The sequence below is a fragment of the Lithohypha guttulata genome (genome assembly GCF_036872675.1).
Source record: "Lithohypha guttulata strain CCFEE 5908 chromosome Unknown scaffold_8, whole genome shotgun sequence".
Taxonomy (NCBI): Eukaryota; Fungi; Ascomycota; class Eurotiomycetes; order Chaetothyriales; family Trichomeriaceae; genus Lithohypha; species Lithohypha guttulata.
The window spans coordinates 444809-471225 of record NW_027042757.1 but is presented as its reverse complement, the minus strand read 5'-3'; the positions used below and the strand labels follow the sequence as shown (position 1 = coordinate 471225).

Here is a 26417-nt window from a genome sequence, read left to right as displayed (position 1 = left end):
AATCATTATGCATCTGTGATTCTTCTGCTTAAGTTTGATTTGAGCAAGTCATTATTGTCGTTCTTTACAACTCCAGAAGCCCATGGGTATATCCGATCCGTCCTCGACGCCATCATGTGAAAGAGGAGGTACCAACTACAAAACACCACTGCCTCTATTGTTGACGGCTTTTCTTTCCAAACTCCTCGAATGCATTCTGTATCGATTTTCCCCAGGGCTCGTACGCACTGGAGGCAAGGCAGCATTATGTTCAACATCACCTTCTCGGCGACCAAGGTGACGACCATGGCTATCATCATGAATGCCACTATTGAACCCAGTCTGGGTGGTAATTGGAGAAGACCTTCAGCTTCGCGTTGAGGTAGTAGTAGAGGTACAAGAATCCAGCCCATGCAGCTGTGCTGTGACCACTGGGCATGGACTCTAAGCTGTCGTTGATCTGCGCTCTGTCCCCTGTACAAATATCTCTTTGGAACATGATCCTGCCAAACCCTTGACCGAGATACTCCCCGCCAGCTGCTTGAACTCGTGTTAGGTCTGGGGCGCAGACATAGAGGAAGTGTGGTCGAAGTCCTAAAAGTGAAGGTTAGTCCTGATTGGGAGAAACCTGAGGCAGTTCTATGCTCACCTCCAATAAGCCATTTGATAAATACCTGGAAGACTGCGGCTGTGATCAAGGAGTACAGGAGGCCGATAATAGCATTGTTGACATCCCAGAACGATCGGATCCTAATTTGCATCAAGAGAAAGACTGCAATGGGGATCAACGAGGCAAGCAAGGCAGCCTCCCAGATTGGCACGATCTCAGTTCGTAGAGGGTACGCAAACTCGGGGTAGACAATCTCGCCGTCTCTGAAGGTGATTGGAAAAGATCGGGATGGTGCTGGATCAGCGTTGTAGATGCCCAGGCCGACTGCGCCCATGGCAGCCATGGTGAGAATGTCCAACCACGTCATCTTGATCCTATACCAATATTAGAGAGTGTGGTTCTACCTAAGGTCTTGTGCTTACCATTGTCCAAAGCTTGGCCGGCGATTGAAGTTGCCAGAATTGACGTCGAAGCCCGCCTTGTTACTCTTGGTGCGAGTGTGGTGCTTCTCGTAGGTAGTTGCACCAGGAGCAGTACTTGTTTCAGTCTTGCGACTGCGACGAAGGAAGTTCATCTTGTCTCAAAGTGGGAGGGCAGCAGGAAGATCGTATACAGGAGCGCGCAAAATCAGCAGGCAGCCGCTGAAGAGAAGAGGAAGGGAAGCACTTCACCAGAGGAGCTGACAGTCGAAGCAAGCAAACTTCACTTCGGCGCAAAGACCTGCCAATATATGCAAATCACATGCATCGACGTGAGCAGCGTCACGCAAGATCCACTACCAACAATGCTTTCCACGTTTCAGAAAGCTTGTCAAACCTTGTGCACAACTTTCGGAATTAGCGAGATCAGCTACTCGTCGCCTTGGGCAATTTCGGAAAAGATCTGGGAGTGTTGCTGGTCAAAACCTGGCAATGCTGGCTGAGTGACGTAGGCATGGCGCGTCTCATGCACCACTATCGGTTTAAAGGTGGAAAGAGCTGATCAACAGTACGCGCTCAACAAATGTTTTCGAGGGCTGGAAGGCGGGTGTTTCACAGTCTTAGGCATCGCGAGGTGATATGTACCGCGACAGGAAGGTTGCAGAGTACATTGCGAAAGGGAAGTAGTGAAGAAAGAAGCAATTACGACATTAAGGTTCATGGTTTCTTGATAGCAATTTTTCTGGGCAGGAGCCAAGCTGAGACAAGCATTGCGGATACCTAGTAAAGAGCTCCGTCTGTCTTGTGATCTCCTGCCAATATGAAATCTTGAAAAGAGCACGATGAAACTGACGATACTCTATAGATAATTCAGGGTCCCAACTCCTACATCGACTAGCATCTGTACTACTTCCTTATGTTCCATCTGTAATGCGCCTTCCAGCTCAACCTCTATTCTCGCGTGATCATCATTCAGTAACGCCTCGTCCAGATGAGTGATCTTTAGTCTTCTCACAACACCATCGTGGACCGAAAAGGTCGGCGTCTCGACGTCTGAGTGAGAGCTGTTGTTTCCGCTACAGAAGAAATCGCTGATTATGAACGAGATTAGCATGGCCAGGACGAGCGCTCGTATGTTGGAGCATGTGATTGATATGAGGATACGTATCTTGAGACGGCTCGCCTGTGAATTTTGGCGTGTCGCTACTGTCTGTTGCTTGAAATTGAAACCCGGCTGTGGAGAAGACGATCTGTACCTCATGCACCGGGGCCTTCTACTAAGCATTTAGCTAGACCTTTCTCGGTCGCATGTTCTACCTGTCGCAGTTTTGTGCTATATCGTGTCTTCGAATACTCGTTAAACTGTCCAAAGTTGAAGGTATGCATGGCAGCTACAGAAAATCATGTAAATACTCATTTCCATGGATCAGTGACCCCATGAGCAATGTCAATTCCTAATTAAAGAGCAATGCCTCGCACCGAGACACCGGAGGCCTTGCACGGCCATACCTATGGCAACACAGTTTTGAAAGACCAGGCCACTGCCCAATTCGGTGACACTTATGCGATCTATCATACATACACAGGAGGAGATGCTAGCAGGACCACTGTGTCGCAACCATTGACTGTGAGCAGAGCTGTTGCCGGACTTCTAGCAGCAACTAGACGGGCGCTAGAGATTCTTCCCAGCTCGAGCAATGCAGTCCCGAGCGTCCAACAAATACAACTAGAATTAACGAGCCTCCGTATCATGATCTCTGGCTTAAACAGTTTCGTAGACCGGGCCAGTAACACATCACCAACCCGAGCGGCTTTGATACCTATTCAAGATGTCATAACTGTTCTCACTCAGCTAGTCTTAGAGGTTGCAGAAATTGGTGATATCCTCGACCGAATGTCGGCTCGTCGTAGTCAGATTTCCAATGGGCTCCCACTACTCAGATAGAGGACCGACGTTGCCGCCGCTACCCGTATACTAGATCAGCTTCTTCGACACAAGAGGTCCCCTATCGTTGATCCTCCAGATCATCCAGAGGTGAGCCCTCGTTCATTGCCTTAAGATTAAGCTAAGACTATTAGTGACTCACAAGCAAGCCGAAGATACGGCCACAGCTCTGGGAAGGCAAACGGATCGCGATCTTGACAGCGACACTGAGTCAGCTGTTCGTATGCAGCAAATGCAGCTGTCTAATAACGTCACCGTTATACCGAATGATAGTCGTTACCCTACCCCAACAGTCGAGAGTTTCTCTAAGAACCACAGCCAGAACTACGATAGAGATGGGCCATCGGAGATGCTAAAGTCCTGCAGAACGTCCTAATATAAGAGCAAATACCCTATACCGACCCCTCCGTTCTCGAGATATATAATCAAGTGATGGTAACGACCAGAGTTTATCGACGAGTAGAAGCACTAGACGTCGACTGTGTTAGCGTTCTTTCAAGTACTTGCTCGCATGGTTAGTTAGTATTATCTAGTATCAGCTCCAGCCAGGTAACCCGTATCGGTGTCATATGTATACCACTGCATACGAATGAGCTTCAAAGGTTCACCCGTCTTGCATTCCCAATGTCACAAAAATACCCCAGAATCCATTGGCGTTCCGAAGCGATCCAGCCACAAAGCCCACGTCTAGAGAGCGTGACGAACAGATACAACCGTGTCACAAAGACCTGGAGTGGCTACTTTATTATGGTGTCTACTCAGGGGGCTCTCCAGCCAAAGAATCGCAATACTTGCTTGATCAACGTGTCCAAAATGATCTTAGGGAACTCCTGCAAGGTTCACCCACTAATTGCTCTGCCGGCCTAATCGGAGATAGTATGGTACGGAAATTTACTTAAATACGCATATACCACTCACACTCTTTCAGTTTCATTGGTAAGCCATCATTATGGGTCCAGTAAGATCGTATGCTGCTGCTCATCGCTACCACTAAATTTAGATTAGTATCAGACTTCGTACCAAGGAGGGGTATTCTTCTTAGATATCAAGTTTCCGGAAGATTACCCGTATCGTCCGCCTCGTGTAAATTTCACGACTCGAGTCTACCACCCTAACATGAACTACTACGGCGTCATCTCTATGGACACTCTTGGAGCTGGATAGTCTACATAGATAACGATTGCTAAAAGTAAGTTGAATCTTTTCTGTAGAACGTCCCTCTACTTTGTATTCTAAGCTAGCTCCGTGAGCAGCTTTATTATCTATCTCTTCACTGTTAGATGATCCGAATCCCGATGAGCCTCTTGTACCCGAAATAGCTCATATCTAGAAGACTGATCGGCAAAGATATGAGACGACGGCACGAGAATGGACGAGAAAGTATGCTATCTAAGTGCGCGGCTTCACTGTTGCAACCGGAAACTGTCATACTTGAGAACGTAATGCCAATGCCTCTTGCACTACACAACTTAAGTTGTCGTGAGTGATGTAAATCTATGAACTTCTTATACCTATGCCGTAATACGGCTAATTTATGCACAAAGGTACTACTCTACTCTTAGACAACTGATATCGAACCCCCTTATAACTAGCTTCTGGTGTGAAGCTAACCCGCCATAACGACATTAATAGTAGCTGTGGGAGCAACGTTTCGGCCATTGGTCCAGTTGTTAATAGAATGACTCACAAGAAACTTCGCCTCGGCCTGTTGTACCGTATATCCTAAGCCAATTAAACACTCGAGCCATATTAACTATCAGTTGCAGATGTACGAAACACAATTCAACACGGACTGCACCGTGTTGAAGTAGTTGAAGCCATCGCACTGAGTGATACCACCAGATTCGGGGTAGCACGTTCCCTGTGAGCTGCCATCACCACCTGCAATGTAGATTTGCCAACTACCGTCTCCCCCACGATAAAAGTCTAGGGCACCCAGACCACAGAGCCCGGATGGGAGCCTCATATAGCCACTACCTGGCAGATCCAGCGATTCGTGATTTTGGATTCGTTGTTGTCGATCGCCGTCTCTGTAGCAATTGCAGTTTAGGTAGTTCGAAGGACAAGCGATAAGACTATCGGCCGAGGTAGACCCGGGTCCATCGGTGGGACCATCGATTCCTGGGACGGTCTCAATGCGTGAGAGAATCTTGAAGTCGGCCTGAACTCCGGCAAGTAAAGCAAGAAGTGTGAGAGGGATGTAGGTATGCATGTTATGCTGTTCTATACGGTTTGAGGCGGTTTGTAGGCTTGTTTCGATTTGGCTTGCTTGCGCGGATCTAGGATCTACTTGTCTGATAGTAATGTATGGAATTATAGAATTGTCCGAGGGAAGGACCTCGATTTATAGCCATGACACAGAATAACTCAGCGTCCTAGTTCCAAGGACCTTCTTTACCCTATGACGAGTTTTGGAAGGAAGGAAAGAGAAAGATCTTCAACATCGGCCGGGCGGTGCTTGCCCATCGCCAAGCACCAGTACGCTCGGTGGGCGATCATGCTCCTCCACGAACCGACTTAACCTTGTATTTCATGTGCCAAGATCACCGTTCCGCCTTATCTTGCGCAAGTTTGACATCGACACTAAAATCCGCTTGTCGAGCATCTGTCCAAACACGTCTTCCGCGCATCATATACTTGTGATATTGCCCTCGTGTGCTTCACGGTTGGTCTGTGTTTGACGACCAGTGGTGGAGTTGACAGTACTATGCTCGTATAGTTTTTAAGACGAATACACAATGCAGTGTAACCCAAGACAACAATAGCACACTTGCTCTTGATGTACCCTTGGCCACAATTTATATTCACGGACAACTCATCACCAAGATGCTACAATCTAAAAGTATCAGACCAACTATTGATATCCACCAGGTGATGCGAGTCTTGCGAACGGGTAACGCGGCCTTCGACTAGCTGTGATGACAGACTGCAATGGACTGGGCAACGCAGGCAGTCAAGGCTCTCCGTATATCGTACAAACAACCCAAACCAGCATTGTTCGCATACAGATCTGAACGTTCTACAGCTCTCGATTAATCTATATTATGATACTTAAGGATATTCGTAAATGAGCATTAAGCACATAGGACTTACAGACACCAATCGAGTAGCTAGATTAGAAGTCTGTTCCTGGTATAGCTACCCCCCGTTAGAAATAACACCAACCTTTGCCGTTCCGCGCTATATGGGCCGCAATAAGCTCTTCCTGTACCCCGATTGACTGTCCCTGCGTAGACTAGGCATACGAAGTATATTAATTGAAGACATATCTCAGCTAGTAGGGTTCAGCATGTCCGAGTTCTAAGTGCTTGACGAAGACAACTATCAGTTTGGGATGCACGATACTGTACGAGGTCGGTTGTGTCGCCCTGGCTAATTGGCAGGTCAGGCGAGTTAGTAAACTCGGCGAATTCGAGTTACAGTTACAACTCGTAAGTATTGAGCTCTGAAGCAGGTAATGGTGTATAGGTTAGAAGACTTGTAGTTACGTCCGTGTTCTGGTTTTTATTCGTGGTCGACGAGACAGAGACAAAGAGGGAGCTTGGAGAAATAGACACTTGGGACATGACTGGACATGACTTCGTTGACCCTATTGTTGGGGTATTTGCTGTCAGTGATGAGGAGGTTAAAGTACGATACTCAAATCTCCTTGTAAAGGACATTTGACGCTTTTTGGTAGCTACAATTCCATTGACTAGCCCAGTACATCTGATGCTTTTGAGTCCAATCGGACCAATGTATTAATCAAGCGCATGACACATTGTTTCGCCTGGGATTTGACTACTTCGTTCTCTACGCTGTGTGCCAGCTCGAGCAGTAGACTTCCGACTTGTCTGATCTTTTCGACCTATTGCGGCAGAATCGTGTCAGTTAGTGTATATTTAGACGTGAAGTCTTTTGCATCGTCTCCTTGGGTCACTTACACATTGTTCTCCATCCACCTGGAGATGTAGGAATGGAACACTCTCGAGGACGTTTCAGAAAATCTTGAGCCAGCTCTATCTTCCTCCTTGCAAGCGTTAAACGTCCCGCACTGAGGCCCATGGCTTCAGTCATGTTGTGTTGGATTGCAGTGGTCGGCACCAAGACCTTAATGCTGTGGAGGGTGATGAGATAAATGGTCCGCTGCCGCTGCATTATGTTGAACAGATGCTGATCTGCGTCTCGATTGACACTGGCAGATGAGTCCGATGGCGATCGAACCAAGGCAGGGAGGTTATTTGCCAAGGTTACCATCTCAAAGTATGCTTCTGACAAATGTGCAATACTTTCGCAGGAAGCATTTGTATGGGAACGCGCCTCTAAAGACTCTTTTGAGATCGATTCCATGCCTTGAATGACGCGGAGAGCCACGGCCCACAGGCGACGTATGATATGAAATCCTTCTAGAAGACGTTCTTCCACCTCGCCACCATCCACGTCCCAACCATGGTCAAATAATGGCACGGGCATCCGCGAATGTGCTCTAAGCGTTAACTCGCTCCCAAACAAAGGCTCGTGAATCGTGATAGGACGTGTTTTCATGATCAAGGCCGTCTTGTCGCACATATACAGCTGCCAGAAGGCATTTCTCAGAAGATTCGCCTCCAGGGTTTCTCGTCCTTCGGGCGAGCTTTCGTCAAAGAGCCGCATCTTCATTGCGATGAGACCAGCCTCGCCGAGAATATGGAAAGCCACTCCATGCGTGCCTGTGGAATTCTGTATGGCTGAACAGAGGAAGAGTCGAGTTGCGAGAGAGGAAAAGTCTGGGTGCTCGATGTCGTAGTACTCGTAGATCCTAAGCGTTTCTCGCGCTGCTCGCAGGAATAAAGGGGCTGTGAGGTGCTTATCAGGTAACGAACTCTCAGGGACAACATATGTTACGGCTGCACACAACGCTGTAAGAAGCGTGAGGCTCCCAAGAGCGTCGATCCGTTCCCTCCCGTTGTCAGCGACAAACAATTGCAGCACTCGCCCAAGGTTCTCTGGGGAATCTTCTCCGCCCGGAAGGGGGATAAAGAAACGCCTGGCGGTCGCGCGAAGTGCGGCTTCATGACACATTGGGAACATCCCAAAGCCATATTGAGTGTATAGGAGGATGCAGTAATCCGCAATCGAGATTGTCGTATGGGATGGTGTGACAGCTCGCAGGCCTGCCAGGAGGTTCAGATGAACTCTTGTAGCAGTTTACGTTTGGCTTTGTGGCGGCTCGAAGTGCAAATCCGTCCCAAGGTTGTTCGACAACGGACTGTCAGAGGCCAGGTAGAGTCCTCCTGACCGTCACGAATGTTGGGCTCTCGGGGTCCTTGGGAAAATCAGTGACCGCGGATGTTAAGCCAGTTGAGCTCCGAGGCTCTCTCCAGCCATTGTCTTGCCACTTGACCGATATTGGGCCTCGTTTCCTTGGAGGAGAGTACTGGCATGGTGACTTTGCTGAACGGCATTTACCAAATATCGGTAAGCCGTCGCATTTTCCATTCTTGCTTCGAATCGTGATGATCGAGGGCCGCGACGATCACGGCTGCGAAGCAGTGGCAGCCTGACGCTTATCTTACCCGAAACATACCGAGTCATGGCCGCATACCGTGGCCTATTCGCGTCGTGATTAACGATCTCTTGCTATGGTAACTGCCACGTCAGTTCCAAGCTCCATACATGGTACGGTGTGAGAACGTTTGCACCTGTGATATCGAAAGAACGAGCGGCAGAAGTGTGCTTTAGCGCTGGTCAAGTCCGACTCCTCGTGTCGCGCATCCCTGCCGTCTTGGAGCTTCGGCGCTTGCATTTTGCTCTTGACAATTTAGTGGCAAGTCACGGACACGCTCATAGGACGGCGAAGCGTGGTTAGCACGCTGACTGTAACGAGCGATCTGCCATTCCCGCTCGCTCGCTCGTTCCTCCCTCCTCATACTCTCGCAAGCGTTTGCGTTGCTCACAATTGCATCTGATGGTCTCATACCACACACAACCTTTTACTTCGAGTAGCATGCCATCGTTTGTGGTCCAGCATACAGCTTGTGTTAGGAACAAGTGATCCAAAAGCTACTTGACACTGCATTTTTTGCGCGACGTGCTTCGGCTTTCTGACTAAACCTACCATGGCCCCATCACTCATGCACTTTGATTCCGGCATTGATTCGAGAGAAGACAGCGAACGTATGTGTGCAATGAGAACGCCTGCGTCGAATCTAACAACGCTTGCCCAGGACCAAGATCACAGCACGACCAGAATGCGATGCCTAGTATCGACCATGCAAATAGGTCAAGCACATACTCGTTACCTGAAGCGTTGCGTCGACCCAAACTGCCAGAGATATCTCAACCAAAACACTTTATGCTTCCGGAGATTTCGCATACAGATGGTGATTTTGCCTTGAACCCATTTCCAGAACACTTGAGAGTTGAGCTTCAAGAGTATTGTGCAAGGCAACACTCCACCGTCCTTGGTAACGGCGTCACTCGGAAACGCCGATCCACAAAGGACCTATACACAACTGAGCGAGGGCGTCCAGCCTATTTTCGAGCTACTCGATCTGGTGAGAAGCTTCTTGCCGCCAGGTTTCAGTATGGCGATGATGAGATCACAATTGTCAAAGAGCCACATGGAACCACGGTCAATGGCGGGAAAGCTGTCTTGCTTGTCAAACCTCACAAAATCAAAGTGAAACGAGTCGAAGTCGAAGGCGTCCCACACAAAGTGACCAAATACCATGTGTGGAACTCGAGGAACGACGCCACCGCACGTGGAGATCAATTCGCAGAGATCGAGAGGCTCATTCTACACGACTCTGCCACTATCTCGCGACCACGAGACGAAGCAGACGATGACTCCGATGCTGAATATGTACATCCCGCCACGAATATTAACCCAATGAGACGACCTACTGGTGCTGACGACCAGATCGGTCCTCGTTCAACCAGTCAAGGAGAGCTTGATGGTTTCGAGCTGATGGAAAATGATGGCTTGTATGCCTTTCCTGCATATCTCAAAGACAATTTGAACAGGCACCTCAAAATTAGCGAGAACCTCTCCTGCGCTCGGTCCCTTCACGGCAAGGGTGTCTTCACAAAGAACGATGGGCGCAAGGCGATTTTCTGCTCAGTGAAAACAGGCAAAGAGTTGCTGGGAGCGCGCTTCAAAGCTGAGAGCAAAGAGTTCATTGTGGTACAAGATGCCCAAGGAGAATCCTCACTGGCAAATGGTCAAGCTGTAATTGTAGGTATTACCTGCCGGTCGACCCCGATGTCGTTTATGCGAGGCGGACGTGAATGGAGTCAGACTACGTACCATGTCTGGGGGAGTCCTTCCGAATTCAACCATGTCGCACACAAGTGCACAGGGGCTGAGATAATGAAACTCACCGAGAAGCCTCAACCGATCGTTCCATCTACTTCGACTTCGACCAATTATGCCTTTAGCGATTTGACTTCGCAGAACCTGCAGCTGAAAAGTAGCGCTGTCAACGGGCATGGAGACAGTCCTTTCAGGTACTGGTCGCCAAGCGAAGCCGATACAGATATCAATCATGGTGATTTGTTCACCGAGCCTCTACCTCCCACCGGGGGTATCTTTGAAAAGCTCGGGAATGGCATAGACAACCCATCAGGCTCAAAGCGGAAGGCAGATGAGCTGAGAAACGATGGAGACACGATCCATGTTGCTGTGCCCAAGAACGTTCCCGAATCGACGAGAATTGATGCAAACCTCGATCTCTCACACAGGAAGCGCCGACCTTCTGCAGCATCAGAAGCTCAGCGCACTGTTGCCAGTCGCAGTTCGAGTCCTGAACCAACTGCAAAGCGACCGAGACCAACTGGTGGAGCACCGACAAGCCGTCTGACTGGTGAAGCAAATTTACGAGACCTCAATCGTTTGAGTTCCGTTACTCAATCCAATACAGCACGTCAATTGAATTCCGATAGACGATCTACTTGGGCATCGGAGCTTCCGGTTCAATCGCTAGAGCTTGGCCTTAACCGCACGCTGAAATCGGAAACGCTAAGTACTCCCGTCGGTCATGCCACTACTCTCGAATTTCCGCATGTGTTCCTATTCAGCGACCGGGCAGGGAACATACTCCGGAAGAAGCCAATTAGAGTTTGCAACAAGGTCGACATTCTGTTTGCACATGCCAAAGCAGCCAAGATCGCCAGCGCAGCTACGACGACGTTGTTCATTGACAGGAAAGGGTACGAAAGGGAAGAGATCGTGAGAGGCGATCCAGAAGACCTCGAGAGGTTACTGAACATCTTGCAAGATGTTCAAGAACCGGAAGAGATCCTAGTTCTGGCCGACACTGACTGAATGAATTTACGATGACGACCTCATGCATGCACGGAATCTATTACGAATTTTATTTTGCTGTACAAAACCTGGTTCGCGACGTCCGAAAGAACGTCTTGGATCGCCTGGGGCCGTTGACAACAACGAGCTCTTGAGCTAAATAATTCTTTACTGCTTAGAAGAATACACTTTACGGGCCGTTATGGCGGACGCTTATTGGATTGGAGGATCGCTGACTAAGATCGGAAAGCATCTTGTTAATCGATTGTGGATTCGAAGTCTTTGCCACTATTATCGCCACCATATTTACTGTAACAAGTACGTCATAGTATTCCTGACATCTATGTCCACGTCTCTTTGTGATCTATCACGGTCTAAGCAATCCGTATGTTTCAACATTATGTTTAGAGTAATGTTGCTGCCGCTACGCTATGGCAAGTCCACTGGATGCGGAAAGTCCGTGAATGCACTCTGCCAGCGATCACTAGTACCATTCCACCACCGACACCTAATCGTCGCCGACGCTGCCGGTAGACGTCGATGCAGCGAGAATGAGTAGTCCCTTTGTTGACGCCGGCTATCAGATGAATACTGAAGCTTGATCGTTCAAAATTGGCTCGGCGCCACTCATGAAATGTGACCGGGAGCCGAGGGAGAAATTGCGTCACGTTCGAGACATTGCGAATGCCCCCGGCCACCTTCGAGTTTTGTGCTACTGAGATGCAAAGTGATTGTACGGGTGTTTAGTCTTCGAAGTGACGATTTTACAGCAACGATAATGTTACTTCACAATGCAGTCATGTTGCGCTGTTGATCCTTCACAACTCTATCACTTCTGATGTCTTCACTCCAAGCACTAACTATAGCTCGGAATATAGAACCGCTACAGATCGCGCTGCGGTCTTTTAAAAATCTTTGTCCTTCCCTACTCAAACCAGAATCACGGAATACACGATCAGGTAGTGGCTCGTCGACATCCCTGCCGACGTGCGTGTGAAGGTCTACCGATATCTGCTTGTCGAAGACAGATGTATTCTCCTCTTCGAACTAAGTAAATATCAACTCAGGGACAATCTACTATTCTATGGTCGTAAGCCAGGTGCCGTCGGTGGCAACTCCTCCCTTAGCATTTTCAGAACCATGAAGCAGATCAAGGGAGAAGCAGCAGACGTCTTGTTCGGAGAGAATGTCTTTGAGGTGTGCAGCCAACGTCTGAGACGAACACCATTCGAACTTCTAGGATACCATAACTACCTCTCTATGCGCAGCATTGTGATACCTTAGAAATTTGTCTTTGCCCGACCAAATTTCGTTACTACAGGTCTTGCTAGTGCAGGCATCTCTGGTATCGATCCCCATTCTTACAGCAAACTGAAGTGTCTCGAGATCAAAGGTTTCTTGCGACCAGAAACACCAGAGACCAAGGCTCCCGAGATCGTACAAAAGCACACGGCGTCCGAAAAACAATCTCTTTTTAATGTCATCGCTCTCAGCAGACACAAAGTCGAAGTTCTGGTCATTCGCTGGTCACCAGTTGGGCTAGGTCCCCTATACGGTTCTTCTTCTCAAACGCGCGTTGTTGACTATGAGCTAAGAAAATGAAAAATAACCATTACAAACAAGAACGGCCGACAAGAAATTCCTATGGAAACCCCACGAGGCATCGTCTTTAACGATGAGCTTAACGCGGAGATGACAAAGCTACTCGTTGAACAGGGCGGCACAGATTTTGATGAAAAATGGACTTTTTGTCAGTCGGAGGTAGGAATATTCCATTATGGGTTTTCGGACCTCTATCACAGTGAGTAAATGTGGAAGAAGACAAGAGCTTACACAGATACGGTATCATAGCTGGAGAAGTGACTTCGAGTGTACAGGAAGTCAAGGTTGATGAAATTACAACAAATCTAGATACTCCTTCAATTTTCGAAGGTACACTGGGCTTGTCAAAGGAATCTCTGAGCATGAGAGTTGTTGCTACACATCTTAAGTGGCATGCAAACACACACATCCAGGCGAAGCATCTCAGAGCGCTACATGCAATCACTTCATAGTTATCTTCTAGAGCTGCATATGGAAACATGAACAATCGACCACAAATCAGCACAAACCTTTCAGTAGGACCGATGATCTTTTCCTCGTGTGTGTTCTCTCGCTGCTTCATCTCGACGTTAATCCTTTTGTTGACGCCACCAAGAATGCTTGTGAGAGCGAAGCATTACATCTGTATCATCTCAGCGCCAAAGGTCTAACCAGGAATGCATATTCATCGCTCGGGCTTACTCTCCAGTAGTCTCGAGTGCAATGACCTTACTACCTCTCCTGCAATTCTCTTGTAATAGGTTACAGTTATCGCGAAGCTATCATAGGAGGTCTCTTATTTTTCCTTGCATTAAAGCTTTCGGCTTGGGAAAGGAGAAACTTACTTGGCTGCCTGAAAATTCCTGCCTGCCTACTCACGTGATAGTGTATCGCCTCAGGCACTCGATAGACGTCAATTGGCGCACCTGCCATTCATGAACACGAGCAAACTGGTACTGTGAACATGGCGCAATAGGACCTGCAGTGTATGTTAACTTTCAACATCGTTCAAGTATTGATCACACCAACTCACCAGAGTCTACGCATCAACAACCGACCATAATTAGAACAAATAGATATACCCCCGCTCCCTAGCATGCGCGTACTCGACTGCCGAACCACAGCAGCAGATCACACGACTGTCGCATGATCGAGGTTCTGGATACCGCGCGCTCGAGCGCACTTAGCGCACAAACTCAGACGATTTGAGAGATCATGGTCAGCATGTCGAAGTCGACCACCACAGGCACTGCGACAAAGACAAAGAAGCCGAGTGTGACGATACAGGCCAATCCCCCCAAGTCAGGCTTGCCTCCCTCCTCACCAGCCAGCGCTACGAAACGACTTCCTGGCTCGGCACAGACTCAGACCACTCCTGTTACCAATGGCGTTACCACAAATGGCGCAGGTCGAGCGAGTCGTAGAGCGCCTCGAGTTACAATCCGTACTGGTGCCGCAGACAATATGCCTGTAGAGAAGAAAGCGACCATACCGCCTGAGCCCTATGTCATTACCTCGAAGTTCATACTCAAAAAACACAAGGATAAACCGCCATCGCTTATAGTACATCTACACCCAGCTTTCTGGCGCTTCGACCAGCAAGAAGGCAGCTTCAGCTATCAATCGGAGATGAGACCTTTTCTAGAGCACTTGCAGAAAGGTACCATACCTCATGACTATTTGGAAGAGTTCAGGAAGGAAGGTGTCAGGTTCTATGACGGCTGCCTTATTGTCAGGGTTGTTGATCACAAGAAGTTTGTTGCGACTGACACTATCGGTTCCAACAAGACTGGAGATGAAGACAAGCCTTTTTCCATACACAACCACAATCAGTTCATTACTCCTTCGCCGTATGTACCTCATCCATCTAGGGATCAATCACCTTCCAAGACCGACCGACCTGGATCAGCTTCCGACAAAGAGAATGTCGAGCCCGAACTAAAGAAGGAACCACTTCCTGAAGTCCCTCTCAGGCTGACCAATCGACAGCCTATCGAGTTCTTACAGGTGCTGAGGCCCACAGGTCTTTCAAGAAACATGGATTTGATGCTCGATTTCATTGCTCCAGATCCAAAGGCAAAGAAGCTTCAGAAAGCTGGTCAGCCACCCACGCCTGGCGGCACTGTCCCTCCTACACCTATCAACGAACGACCACCTCCACTGAAGAAGCAAAAAACACGAATAGACCCACAAGACCAACTTGTCTACGAGGCTCGAATTGTCAATGCTACCGCTGGACCTCTTTACCTCGAACCTGCCACGGACCTGGAACACATCGAGCAGATATACAAGATGTTGACAGATCCTCTTTGTAACGAGCTTCCTTCATCACCCAAAAGCAGGAAGCGAACATTTGCTGAGCTGGCTGCTGACGATGCACATGCCAAAGAGCAGGAACGGTTCATGCTTATCATGGATGGTAAGGGCTCAGGGACAACTGCTGCTAATGCCAGTACTCTTGACTCCCAGGCTGGTCTTGCTCCCTTTCAACCCCGTTTCGAGAGGTTCAATGCTCTTGATAGCATTAAGCGTGAACTCAACGAGAAGAAGCAGCGCGAGAACGAAAAGCGATTGCAAGATGATGAGCTCCGGCGCAGTCAACAACAGCAACAGCAAGAAGAAGAGACTAAACGTAGAAATCAACAAGCTGCTATTGAGCATAAGAAGCAACAGGCAATACAACGCCAACAGCAGCATCAGATGCAGATGCAGCAGCGACAAGATGCCATGGCTGGCCAACAACCACAACAGTCTGTTGCTCCAGCACCTCAGAGACGAAATAACCCAAATCAGGTTCAACCGAATGCTATTCCTCCAAATATGCACAACCAGATCATGCCTCCGGGCTCATCTCCGGTTATCCGTCAAGGTACGCCGCATGCTGCATCTTCTCCCCTAGCTGGCCCTCGTCCAATGATGAGGAATGGTTCACAAACTGGTGGCGCTGGCTCACCACCTCGACCTGGCTCTTCTTTACAACATGGTCATCCAGTTGCAGCTGGAATGATGCGGCAGCCTAGTGGTCAAGGCGGTCCTAGCCGTAATGGCACACCTCAGATTCCAGCTGGTACACCTGCTACGATGATTGCAACACCTGTTATACGGCAAGGTACTCCTGCTCACCCAATGACACATGCAAGTCCAGTGAATTTGAACGCAATGGCTATGAATACGCCTCAGATGGCGCAGGCGACCATGCAGGGACAAATGCCGAATGGGATGCATCCGAATATGAACCAGCAAGCTCAGATGGCCGCAATACGGCGGCAGCAGATGCAAAGTGCGGCCATGCAACAGCAGATGAATGGACAGCCCATGAATCCACAGATGGTTGCGACTTTGGCTCAGCAGCAGGCTCAGCTTGAAAGACACGCTGCCATGCAGCAAAGGCAAGCAGCTATGCAAGGCACGCCACAACCGCAGCACATATCGCCTACTCCAACCCAGACTCAAAATTACCAAGCACAGGTTCGGAAAGCAATGATGCAGCAAATGGGTGGTTCTCAAGGATCTCCTGCACCGAATCAGATGTCGCCTCAGGCAATACAGCAAATGCAGATGCAAATGCAGATGCAGATGCAAGCCCAACAAACGCAAGCCATGCAAAACCAGCAGGGCCAGCAACCACAACAAGGACAAGCTCGACCTCAGATGAATCCTCAAATGCAGCAGTTACTTCAGAACTATACGATGACGTTCTTCAAGCAGGCAATCACATTGGAGGCTCAGAAATATGGCGGTAATCCCGGCATGATACCTGGTCAGGTCAAACATCAGCTACAGCAGAATGCCCAGAAGATGGCCTTGCAGCATTTGGGCAAGATGAGACAACATCAGGCGCAACAACAGCAGCAGCAGCAACAACAACAAGGTCAGCAAATGCAGAACGGCATGACGAACGGACAACAAGGAGGTCAGATGGTGAATGGTAATATACAAATGGCAGGCAACATGAACCCCAATATGGCCGCTCAGCAGTTTCAAAACCAGGCTGCCTTTATGCAGCAGCAGCAGCGACTGCAAAATGCGCAGGCCCAGATGCAGCAGAATTACCAGCATCAGCTTACGCAGCATATGAACCAGCAGCAGGGGCCTAGATAGCACCGGCGCACTGCTGCTATACGGCACAAAGTTCCTTGTTGGGGGGAAGCTCGTTGTCTGAAGCGAGATGCTTATGTTGGGCCTTTATGGGAGGAGTACTCTGGCTGTACATGGGAAGATTTACGCGCAGCTCTTGAAAAAGGCATGATATGACTGCTATGTCTTGGTGTCTGGTAATATTCATCTGATGAGGAAGAGAAAAACGAACCGTGGATTGCGATGTGACGAGGAGAAAGAGCTCTTTACAAGAGTATGTAATGCTTATGAATGCACGATGGGATTTCATTATCATGGACTGCATTAAGGGAGGTCTTTTGTATTTGAAATAGCTATGGGTAGCTGTATTATCTATACCCTGATACAACATTATGAAAAATGTATTGTTTGAACAATCGTTGTCGCATTGTGAGCAGTAATGCGATCGTTCCTTTCGAGTGTTTGCCTTCGAAGCCAACGACAGGCGCTCGTCTGAGGCAGTTGAGTCATCCAGGTGTGCTCACGCCTGGAGGGACACCCGGAAAAACACGTTCTCGTGGTTGGTCGGCAGTTAACCATGCCTGGAGAAATTGACTCTGGCGCGTTCAGCTCACGATTCCTTTCTTGGATTGCGGATGTGAGTGCAGTGGTCCTGGAGAATAAGGGTGAAGTCAAAAGCTGCGATTGTGACCACGTCACTCGGTCTTACTGAACAGTGAGCTTCTGCAATGATACCTACTGATTTCTTTTGAGCAGACAAATTTCTGACAATTCGTCAACTCACATGCTCAAAGCCGCAGGATTTACACTCTCCCGAAAACAGACTAGCCTGACGCGTCGACTACACGTTGCTCGCCGGCGTGCGCAGACGCATCCAACACATCCTCGCGTGAGCTTCACCTTCTCACAGCACACTCACGAATCACAAGTCATCCACGTCTTCCGCTTATCATCTTGATCCCATGCGCTCTCACTTTCGTTCCCCATCGGCACGCCCATGATATGTCGCCAGCCATTGGGGTCTTTTCGAATTCTGCTTGCTGCCGTGCCGTTGCTGCTTCGCCGAGCGTGTGTGTCGGTATTGATCTCGACGTCCATGTCCATGTTCACACTGTGATCAGCGTGTTTGTGCTCAGGTGTATATTCCCCTCGTCGTCTAGATGTTCTACCCAACGTTCGGTCACTAAGGCTTGGTCGGTGATTCTCTTTCTCGCTGCTTGCTGCACTTGCGTTCCCACTTGCACTCGCGTTGTGGTTACTGCTGACTTTCATCCCCTGCACTTCTTCTCTCAGCAAACTGATCTGATTCACGAGCACGTTATTCTGCAACGTCAAGTCCTGGATCCTACTCTGTTGCCTGCTCACCACGGTGTTTAGCTCGGTCCTGCTCGGTGGGGCGCCTAGTCGTGTCAAGACGGTTTTCTTGGGGACCGGGCCTGTGACGTATTCGTATGAGGGATTCGTGGGGGATTGTTCGGCGGAGGCGTGGTAGTGAGATGTGCCTGTGCTTGTGTTTGAGGGTGCGATGGTCGAAGCCACGCTGGCTGCTGTGTGGTGGGATTGTGCTGTGGGAGGGCGATCAATGTTTATTGCGATTGGTTGTGAGATTTGCATTTTCTGGCCGAGAAGGTTATTGCCAGCTGGCGAGGAGATGGATAGCTTTGCGGCGTGGTATTTTGCCCGGGACCAGGTACGTTTGAGGACTGATCTCTTGAGACTTTCTGGAGGTGTGCGGACGGTGGATAGGGTTTCTGGTTCTGCTTCAGCGTCCGTGTCCACGTCCATGTCCATGTCGGTAGATTTTCGTCCTGCAGTGTCTGCTAACATGCTGTTGTTCAGGATTGGTCGTACTGCAGGATGGCTCTGGAATGGGGTTCGGGACCGCATGGACGTGGTCGGGCTAGCCATTGCGAGCTTGCTTAGACCTGAGCTGTCTGCTTGGCCAGGAAGAATAGTGGTCTCGGTATCGTTGCTTCCGCCTCGCTTGAGTCGTTTCTTGATCGACTCAGTCACAATGAAAGCGGAGCGATGTCGTTTGTGTCGAGTTTGACGATCAGCTGACTCTACAGCGGAAGAAGTCGGTCGGGCAGGGGTGTCTGTGTCTGTGGTAAGTGCTCGTTGGCGAAGAGTCTTTGCACTGCTTGCAGCTGAAGGAGGTTCGTTCGGATATACTATGATCAGGTCAGTACTTCACAACCCTTCATTGGCAGGCTTGTTTACAGGCAAGATCGTTCTTAGTCGGTGGTCGAGGTAAGGCAGTCAATGTGGGATCTCGACTTGGAGCAGCGAAAGAGTTTCGACCAGGACGATCTTGGAATCCTTGCGATGCCATCAATCGACTGAAGTCTGCTGACATCGGTCGTGGTTTGGTAGACATCATCGTGTTTCGTGCTGTCGAGATTGATCTTCGGAGTCCAATACGTGGTGCACTGCTCTCGATGGCTGTGGGAAGTGATGGCAATGGATTATCCAATTCGCCCTGCTTGATGATCCTATCGAATTCTTCTTCAGAGACTAGGTGTGATTCACGCTCTCGATTGTCGAAAGGCAACGTTAGAGACTGTGGTCGTCGTTGAACCGCACCATTTGTAGGGTGAGAGTTGAGAGCCATCAACTTTCGCTCTTGTGATGAAGGTCTAGCTGATGAGGATCGACTGGAGTCCGACGCTGCATCTGAGCGCAGACCACAAAGAATGCCATAGTTTGCTATCTTCCTTTGCTCGTCTGGACGCATCACGATAGTACGCTGGTTGTCGTCTGGTATGTAACGACGCGATGTGGTCACGGCAGAGGATTGGGAAAACGTGGGAAACGTGGCCTGCGGCATGATGGTAGTGTTGATGCTTGGCATTGACAAATAGTAGTGTTTGCTGTTTGCCTGTTACCTTCACCGAAATGTGCCAGCACTTTCACTTTCAGTGCTTTACATACTTGATGTGGGACCGCATTTCTTCTGGCAGATCACCCTCCGTCACTATCCCCATCTGAATACAATCACCCCAAAAGAACATGGCTCTTTCTTGCGCATATGCCAGGTAATCAAACTCTTCCTCCTCGTTTTCCGAGGTCCCATCACCCTCTCGATGCGCTTCTTCTATGTCGTGTCCTTCAGGCCGATCGTGCTTCGACTCCTCCTTCTTCTCTAGCACCTCCTCATCCAGTGGGTCTGACTTAGCCTTCCATACAGATTTCAGCTTATCAGCGACATCAGTGACAGCCTCCTTGACTGATTTCCTTTCTGGCTCATCTAGTTCTGGTATCGGAGCTTGCACAATTCCCCAAGCTACCCAGAATGCTGAGCTAGCCATACGCCACATTCTCGTCTCATGCAACAACCGTTGAATTTCATGCTCTTCCGCTTTCTCTCTGATCCGCTCTTCTTCATCATAGCCTCCACTGAAGTACCCTGAAGGCCCTCGTGCATCTAACTTGAATTCAGGAACGTTCGTCTTCTCACGTGCCTCAAGGTTTGGTGTTGATGATGCTGAAGGGGTAAACTGAGGTCGATGCATAACGTAGGCACGCATAAAGCGGTACTGCTCCTCCTTGTTCGGGTACCATTTCGTGTTGCACGCATAGGGCCGCTCAGCGTCGTGATAGTTGTAGCACCATTCGTTGAAATGATTTGCGAACTCGTATCCGCGTGGATCGGCGTTGGCATACTCGAAGTCAATGACAACCAGCCGTTTGTGTGAATTGGTTGGTTCCATGAGAGGAGATTTTTCCTCTGGCTTAAGTTTCATGAGATTGCCGTACTGTGTGTCATTGTGGGCGAATACCAAGCGTTTGCGTATGCCATTCTCTCCTCCACTTTCTTGGATGAGTCGACTCCGATACTTTTCATACGCTTCACGGAATTTTTTCCACTCTGTACCAACAACATGGCCACGACGTGTATATCGAGCCTTGGGAGCACGCTTTCCCTTTGCCTCGTCTTCAACCAGCTTGTCTAGGTAAGTCATGACTTGCTCTACGCGATCGACCCACTTGTCCCAACTGGCAAAAGTAAATGCACCACCTTCTCTTTCAGACTCTAGCAAGTCGATACCCTCGTGCAGCTCCTTCATACGTTTTGCGATTTGTTTAGATATGGCCGGATCTTTGATATCTTCCATGGTCAGAGTCTTGGCGTGGAGAAACTCCTCGAATCGACCATTCTCGAAGTAACCCAAGAGCTTTGGGCCAATATTTTTGGCAGCGAGACGACGGAGAATTAGAAGCTCGTTCTGACGATCAATAAGATGATCAGTTGAAGGGCCATAAATTCTGAGCAAAAGGTGCTTTGGGAGTCTCTTAACAGGGACGAGATTACCCTGTTCATCACGTCTTTGCATCAAGGTATAGTCTTTTGGTGGTTTCACGACGTAAACAGCATTGGTTAGGGCACCACTCAAGCGCTCAACATGCATAGTCTTAGCATACTCGATGGGTAGTCTGCGCCAGCCCCGTAGGCCAAGCGTGTGGGTCAAACGCAAAATATCCTGCTTGAAGACCTCCCAATGCTTCTGCTCTTTAGTCTTGTCGTCGTCCTCGGCCGACGTATCAGCCGCCCCACCAGCGAAGGAGAGCGTTTTAGTGTTGTCAAGCAGGGACTCGATATGAGGTACTTCAGCGATAGCATCACCACCATCCGTGTCCGAAGGACCATAACTTCGCTGCGTCTTCAGTAACACCTTACCCAAGGAGCCACGTCTATTTGCTAGACTGCCCGTCATACGGCGTAATTTTGACTTTGCAGACCCATCTCCGAATTTTGTCAAAATTGCTTCAAGTTGGTCTAGAGACTGATCCGCATCAGGTTGCGTATCTCCATTTCGTGAGGTTTTGAGGTCGGCGTCGTGGTCTCCGTTGGACACTTGTGATCGCCTGCTTTTCTCATTCTGCAACCATTGCATGACCTGATCAAGCAGCGCTTGGTCATCATTATCCTCCGGTGCAGTCTTGGCGGCAAGACTCGGACTGTCGAGAGCAAGGGTCGACATTTGGTTCGTCAAACCTGGTGTCGAGGGACCTGAAGGGGCGGATTTTAACGGGGGGCGTTCACTACGTCCTGTCAACTTCCTGCCCGACATGGTTGCTCGATGGATCTTGGAAGACTGTGCAACAGATGATGGAGAACGTTCGTCGTACGCATAGCCAGGATGCTCAATATGTTCTGGTTCGTCGAATATCCTGACCTCTGAAGGTGTTAGCTCTCGTGTTGCCAAGAATTGGAATGCAAGAGACAGATAAAGACGGCTATGCAGAAGATGAAGGCTGAGTAGGTGGAGGGCTTGAAGATAACGGGTGATATATGAGTGAAATGCCAATTAGCAAAAGCAATGTAGTGCTCCATTGCGTTTGATCACGTTGGTTCGTTCTTTTCGAACGTAGTATTCGGGCGATGGTTGGCAGTCACACACCTTTGTCGGACGGAGTGCCAGGGGCGCCTGCCGATTTCAGGCTACTAATGCTGTCCGCCATGTTTCCCAACGCGTCTCCCAGGAGGAACTACCACAGCAACTCGTGTCACACATTCAAATATCGTTTTACAATAACGTCCAAATATGCTTGGGCATTACAATTCTGAGATGGGAATTTGCAGCACACGTAAGTGGAATTTGCTTCGAAGCAAGAACGTGGCACATGGGACCTTTGTCCAATTGCAGAAGCAAGATAACCACATGCGAACTTGGGACTTGGAAAACTGGGTCACGTTGGATGACGCCGCATTTCCTAACGGCGGAGGTAGAAAGCACCGATTGGTTAAATGACTCAGCATTGAAATTGCAGTGAGGCTGCCTGGGGCAAGACTTGCCTCACTAATCCTGTCATTTGTGCATAACTTGCAGCAATTTCTTTGCCATGGGCAAAAAGGTTTCCTTATAAGCAGTGCAAGATGAAGGTCAACTGACTCTTTTGTGCAACTTTCTTGAGTGTTCTTGTGTCCACTCTCCGCACGGTGAATGTTGCAGAAGTCCTCTTTTGCGGAGTGGTACAATTCTCCTGCTGACGGATGCTCCTGCCTTCGTGCTGATCCGAGAGTAGCGGAGAAGTGTTGTGTTCTGCTAATGACCAACCATGTATCCTGTTCACCACTTACTTTTGCCTCATTAAGGATCGAACCCCTCTCTAATTCTGCCGAACAGAACGAGATCGCTAAATCTCCCATCTTTGCAGACCCGCAACTTCTGCGTACCTTCATAGGCAAAACCAGCCTTCCTCAACACTTTCTGACTTGCCCCATTCCAGCTGTATGCATCTGCTTGTATACGCATTATCCATGGGAAATTCTTGAATGTCCATTCTGTAAAGGCCGTAGCGACCAGAGTACCAATGCCTTGCCCCCAAAAAGACTCACCCAGCCAGTAACCCAAAGATACAGTATGAGGGTTCTTGCTGTCAAGTTCGAGGCCACAAGAGCCAATCGGTTGATCCTCGAAGCAAACAACGTAGTCTTTCGGCACATAGTCACCTAGTGATGCCCTTTCGCTGCTCATGTCCGGCGGAGAGGATGGATGTGATTGCGGCAGGAAGTTCTTGGGGTCGGTACAGTATGCTATCCATTCTTGTGAGCGCTCGAGAGTATATGGATGTGGAAGACGTTCGAGGTTCCGATATATTTTGGTGTTGTTTGCATGATGTGCAATCTTCTCAGCGTCGCTCAAACAGTAAGGACGAACTGTGATCGAACCTGGAAGGAACAGAATCGGTCTCGTGGTGGTAATATTGATATTCATTGTTGTTGTGTGCTGGTTCTTCCCAAGACGTGGAAGATTTGCTAGAAACATTAGCACGATGGGTTTAATCTGATTGATATGGTAGTATTGCGGTGGATCGGGTTGGGCGGAGTCACAAAAGTTCCTACTGGTGAGTCAGTTGGTGCGAAGGTCTCGATCTGGTAGAGGCTCGAGGGTATGCCTATTTGGCCATTACGAGATCTGGTCTTCGAGCGTGACAGTGGCCTAAGTCGACCACGTAGCAGTACCTTGAGCATATCTGTCAACCATAAACCTGTACCTGGCCGTGTTGAGCATTGACGGTCGCAATACCTCCACATGAAGGCTCTTCGTGTGGCATTTGGACGTTCTATATGTAGACAGGACACTCGCAACGGATATTCAATCCTCAAGGGGAGGAGCAAGGACGTATATGCACGATTGCTTTGTATATAAACAAGCACGGTTGATAAGATCTCCAACAGGATAGGGGTTCAAGCATCGGCAGGAACAGCCAGTACGGGTGGAGTCTTGAATCACGAACAAAGCCTCAAAGGCGTTTTTCTGTCAACAGATCCCGTCGACAAAAGATGACGCTAGGCTTCCCCAACCAGTCAGAGAAGTCGACTCGAGGCGCGTGCGCTTAGGTGTCTCAAGCCCTATCCTTGCAAGAATCTGTATCGAAGGTTTGCGGCTGAACTCTGCCACAGCTGACGATTCGGCGATTCCTCCATCAGCATCCCTGAATGGGAGGACGTTTCATATCAAAAAGACTGGTCTCGGAATTTCCTTCTGCGCACACAACCCATCAGCAAACTGCTCTCCTCGCAGCAAGACACGAACGATCTGTCGTAGCCCACCATCACCATCTAGTCACTCGCTTGCCGCGCTCAATTGTCCACCATTGACCAAGGGACGAACAAGAAGGCCCTGGTTTATGTGTCAACGCTGACTGCATTGAACATTCATCGTTGGCCAACGGAAAGGACTACGACGCTCACAGTCCGCATAGTACCTCCCGATTTCCCACGAAACTGTGTCGGATAACGAATTGAGGAGCGCGCACCTCCTACCTTCTGCGCCCGCAGAAAATGCCTGAACTCGAAGACAAATACATAGGCCTCGCTCTTGCAGTGACCTCTACATTGGGAATTGGTGCCAGTTTTGTTCTAACAAAGAAGGGTCTCAATGACGCTGCAGACAAGCACGGTTTTGAAGGAGATGGTTTCTCCTACCTGAAGACGCCGTTATGGTGGGCAGGAATACTATCGTTGGTCGTGGGCGAGGTTGCCAACTTTGCTGCGTATGCCTTTGCACCTGCGATTCTGGTAACCCCATTAGGTGCCTTGTCTGTGTTAATAGGCGCTGTACTGGGAGCGTACTTTCTCAATGAACAGCTAGGTGTGCTTGGGAAGCTTGGCTGCGCAATATGTTTACTGGGTGCCATTATCATTGTTCTGCATGCGCCTCCAGATGAGCAAGTTGAGACAGTCGACAAAATCCTCGATTATGCCATACAGCCAGGTATGTCTTGCTAACGAGTTCCAGTGGAAGTCAGCTAATTGGTTGTGAAGGCTTCCTCATATATTGCATCACCGCCGTTTCCATCTCCCTGATTATGATCTACAAAGTTGGGCCGATATATGGCAAGAAAAATCCTCTAGTATACATCTCGATCTGCTCAACAGTCGGCTCCATCTCCGTCATGTCCATCAAAGCTTTTGGCATTGCCCTCAAACTTACTCTCGGTGGTAACAACCAATTTAGCCACCCCTCAACCTACGCCTTTATGATCGTCTCCCTGATCTGCATTCTCACACAAATGAACTACCTCAACAAAGCTCTAGCCCAATTTCCCACCTCCATCGTCAATCCGCTGTACTACGTCGCCTTCACGACCGCAACCCTCTGCGCCTCCTTCATCCTCTTCAAGGGCTTCAACACAACAGATGTGGTTAATACCCTCTCTCTGCTGTCCGGCTTCCTCGTTATCTTCTCGGGCGTTTACCTACTTAACCTCTCTCGCGCCGATCCAGACGGCCACAGATCAGCAGGGAAAGATCTAGATATGGACGGAATACCTACAGATGGAATTACAATCATACCTACACGAAGAAGTATGCAGGCAAGAAGAGCTAGTTTGGACCCACACAGAAGGAGTAGTAGTCTGACCTTTAGCCCTGGTGGAATAAGACATTCGAGCAGAGAAAGTGAAGGATTGATGCACAATTATGATGTGGAACACAATGCCTTTGGTCTAAGCGATTTAGTGGAGGAGCCGGATGAAACGCGCCATGTAAATGGGAATGTGAGTCCAAAGAGTCCAACCAAGATAAGAACGTACTTGAAGAGCCACGATAGATAATAGGATGAAGGGAAACAATTCACATTGCTTGTATTTGTAACGGGAAAAAAAAGCAACGATTTTATGCATAGCCTCGGCGGGATGAAGGTCAAAATTCCAGGGTTTTGGGTTGGAGTCTTTGGAACGGGAATGTTGAATCACAGTGTCTAGCAGAGAGACGAGAGATCTCGTATCTGCGAGCTGTCATAAAGAGAGGTATAGGTAGCATGAGTAAGATTCTGAGAATCTGTTGATGACAATCTTTATATTTAGCTTGTCATGCTCATCTTGAGCACTCATTTCTTATTACCCGAAATGAGAACACTCGTCTTGCGGTGTTCCTATTTGAAACGTCTTTTGTCGTTACAAGCCATTATCAAATTCACGATAATTACCTCCGAACTCACAACTGCCTCCTGGTATGGAAGATGTACTCGAGTAACCTGCAAAACTTTAAAAGCAACGTGATTGAAGGACTAAACCAGCAGATCTGCTCCGAAC

The 26417-nt window shown here is 48.9% G+C and overlaps 6 protein-coding genes across 6 annotated transcripts; 3 read left to right on the top strand and 3 right to left on the bottom strand.

The window, feature by feature from the left end:
- Nucleotides 1-307: 307 nt before the first annotated feature.
- LTR64_008304 (uncharacterized protein) lies at nt 308-1163 on the bottom strand (the record flags this gene model as incomplete). The annotated part of the gene is made up of 3 exons (XM_064902619.1): nt 308-573; nt 629-963; nt 1012-1163. The coding sequence occupies 3 exons, from the start codon at nt 1161-1163 to the stop codon at nt 308-310; spliced, it is 753 nt and encodes a 250-aa protein (XP_064751095.1).
- A 5705-nt stretch (nt 1164-6868) lies between these two features.
- LTR64_008303 (uncharacterized protein) lies at nt 6869-7993 on the bottom strand (the record flags this gene model as incomplete). Its single annotated transcript, XM_064902618.1, has 1 exon — nt 6869-7993. One exon carries the CDS (start codon nt 7991-7993, stop codon nt 6869-6871), a length of 1125 nt encoding a protein of 374 aa, XP_064751094.1.
- Nucleotides 7994-9030: 1037 nt separating this feature from the next.
- On the top strand, nt 9031-11237 carry LTR64_008302 (uncharacterized protein; the record flags this gene model as incomplete). Its single annotated transcript, XM_064902617.1, has 2 exons — nt 9031-9088; nt 9139-11237. The coding sequence occupies 2 exons, from the start codon at nt 9031-9033 to the stop codon at nt 11235-11237; spliced, it is 2157 nt and encodes a 718-aa protein (XP_064751093.1).
- A 2775-nt stretch (nt 11238-14012) lies between these two features.
- On the top strand, nt 14013-16898 carry LTR64_008301 (uncharacterized protein; the record flags this gene model as incomplete). Its single annotated transcript, XM_064902616.1, has 2 exons — nt 14013-14647; nt 14669-16898. The coding sequence occupies 2 exons, from the start codon at nt 14013-14015 to the stop codon at nt 16896-16898; spliced, it is 2865 nt and encodes a 954-aa protein (XP_064751092.1).
- Nucleotides 16899-17789: 891 nt separating this feature from the next.
- Nucleotides 17790-23593, bottom strand: LTR64_008300 (uncharacterized protein; the record flags this gene model as incomplete). The annotated part of the gene is made up of 6 exons (XM_064902615.1): nt 17790-19045; nt 19095-19744; nt 19806-22053; nt 22277-22364; nt 22957-22991; nt 23053-23593. 6 exons carry the CDS (start codon nt 23591-23593, stop codon nt 17790-17792), a joined length of 4818 nt encoding a protein of 1605 aa, XP_064751091.1.
- Nucleotides 23594-24663: 1070 nt separating this feature from the next.
- On the top strand, nt 24664-25937 carry LTR64_008299 (uncharacterized protein; the record flags this gene model as incomplete). The annotated part of the gene is made up of 2 exons (XM_064902614.1): nt 24664-25096; nt 25147-25937. The coding sequence occupies 2 exons, from the start codon at nt 24664-24666 to the stop codon at nt 25935-25937; spliced, it is 1224 nt and encodes a 407-aa protein (XP_064751090.1).
- Nucleotides 25938-26417: the final 480 nt, after the last annotated feature.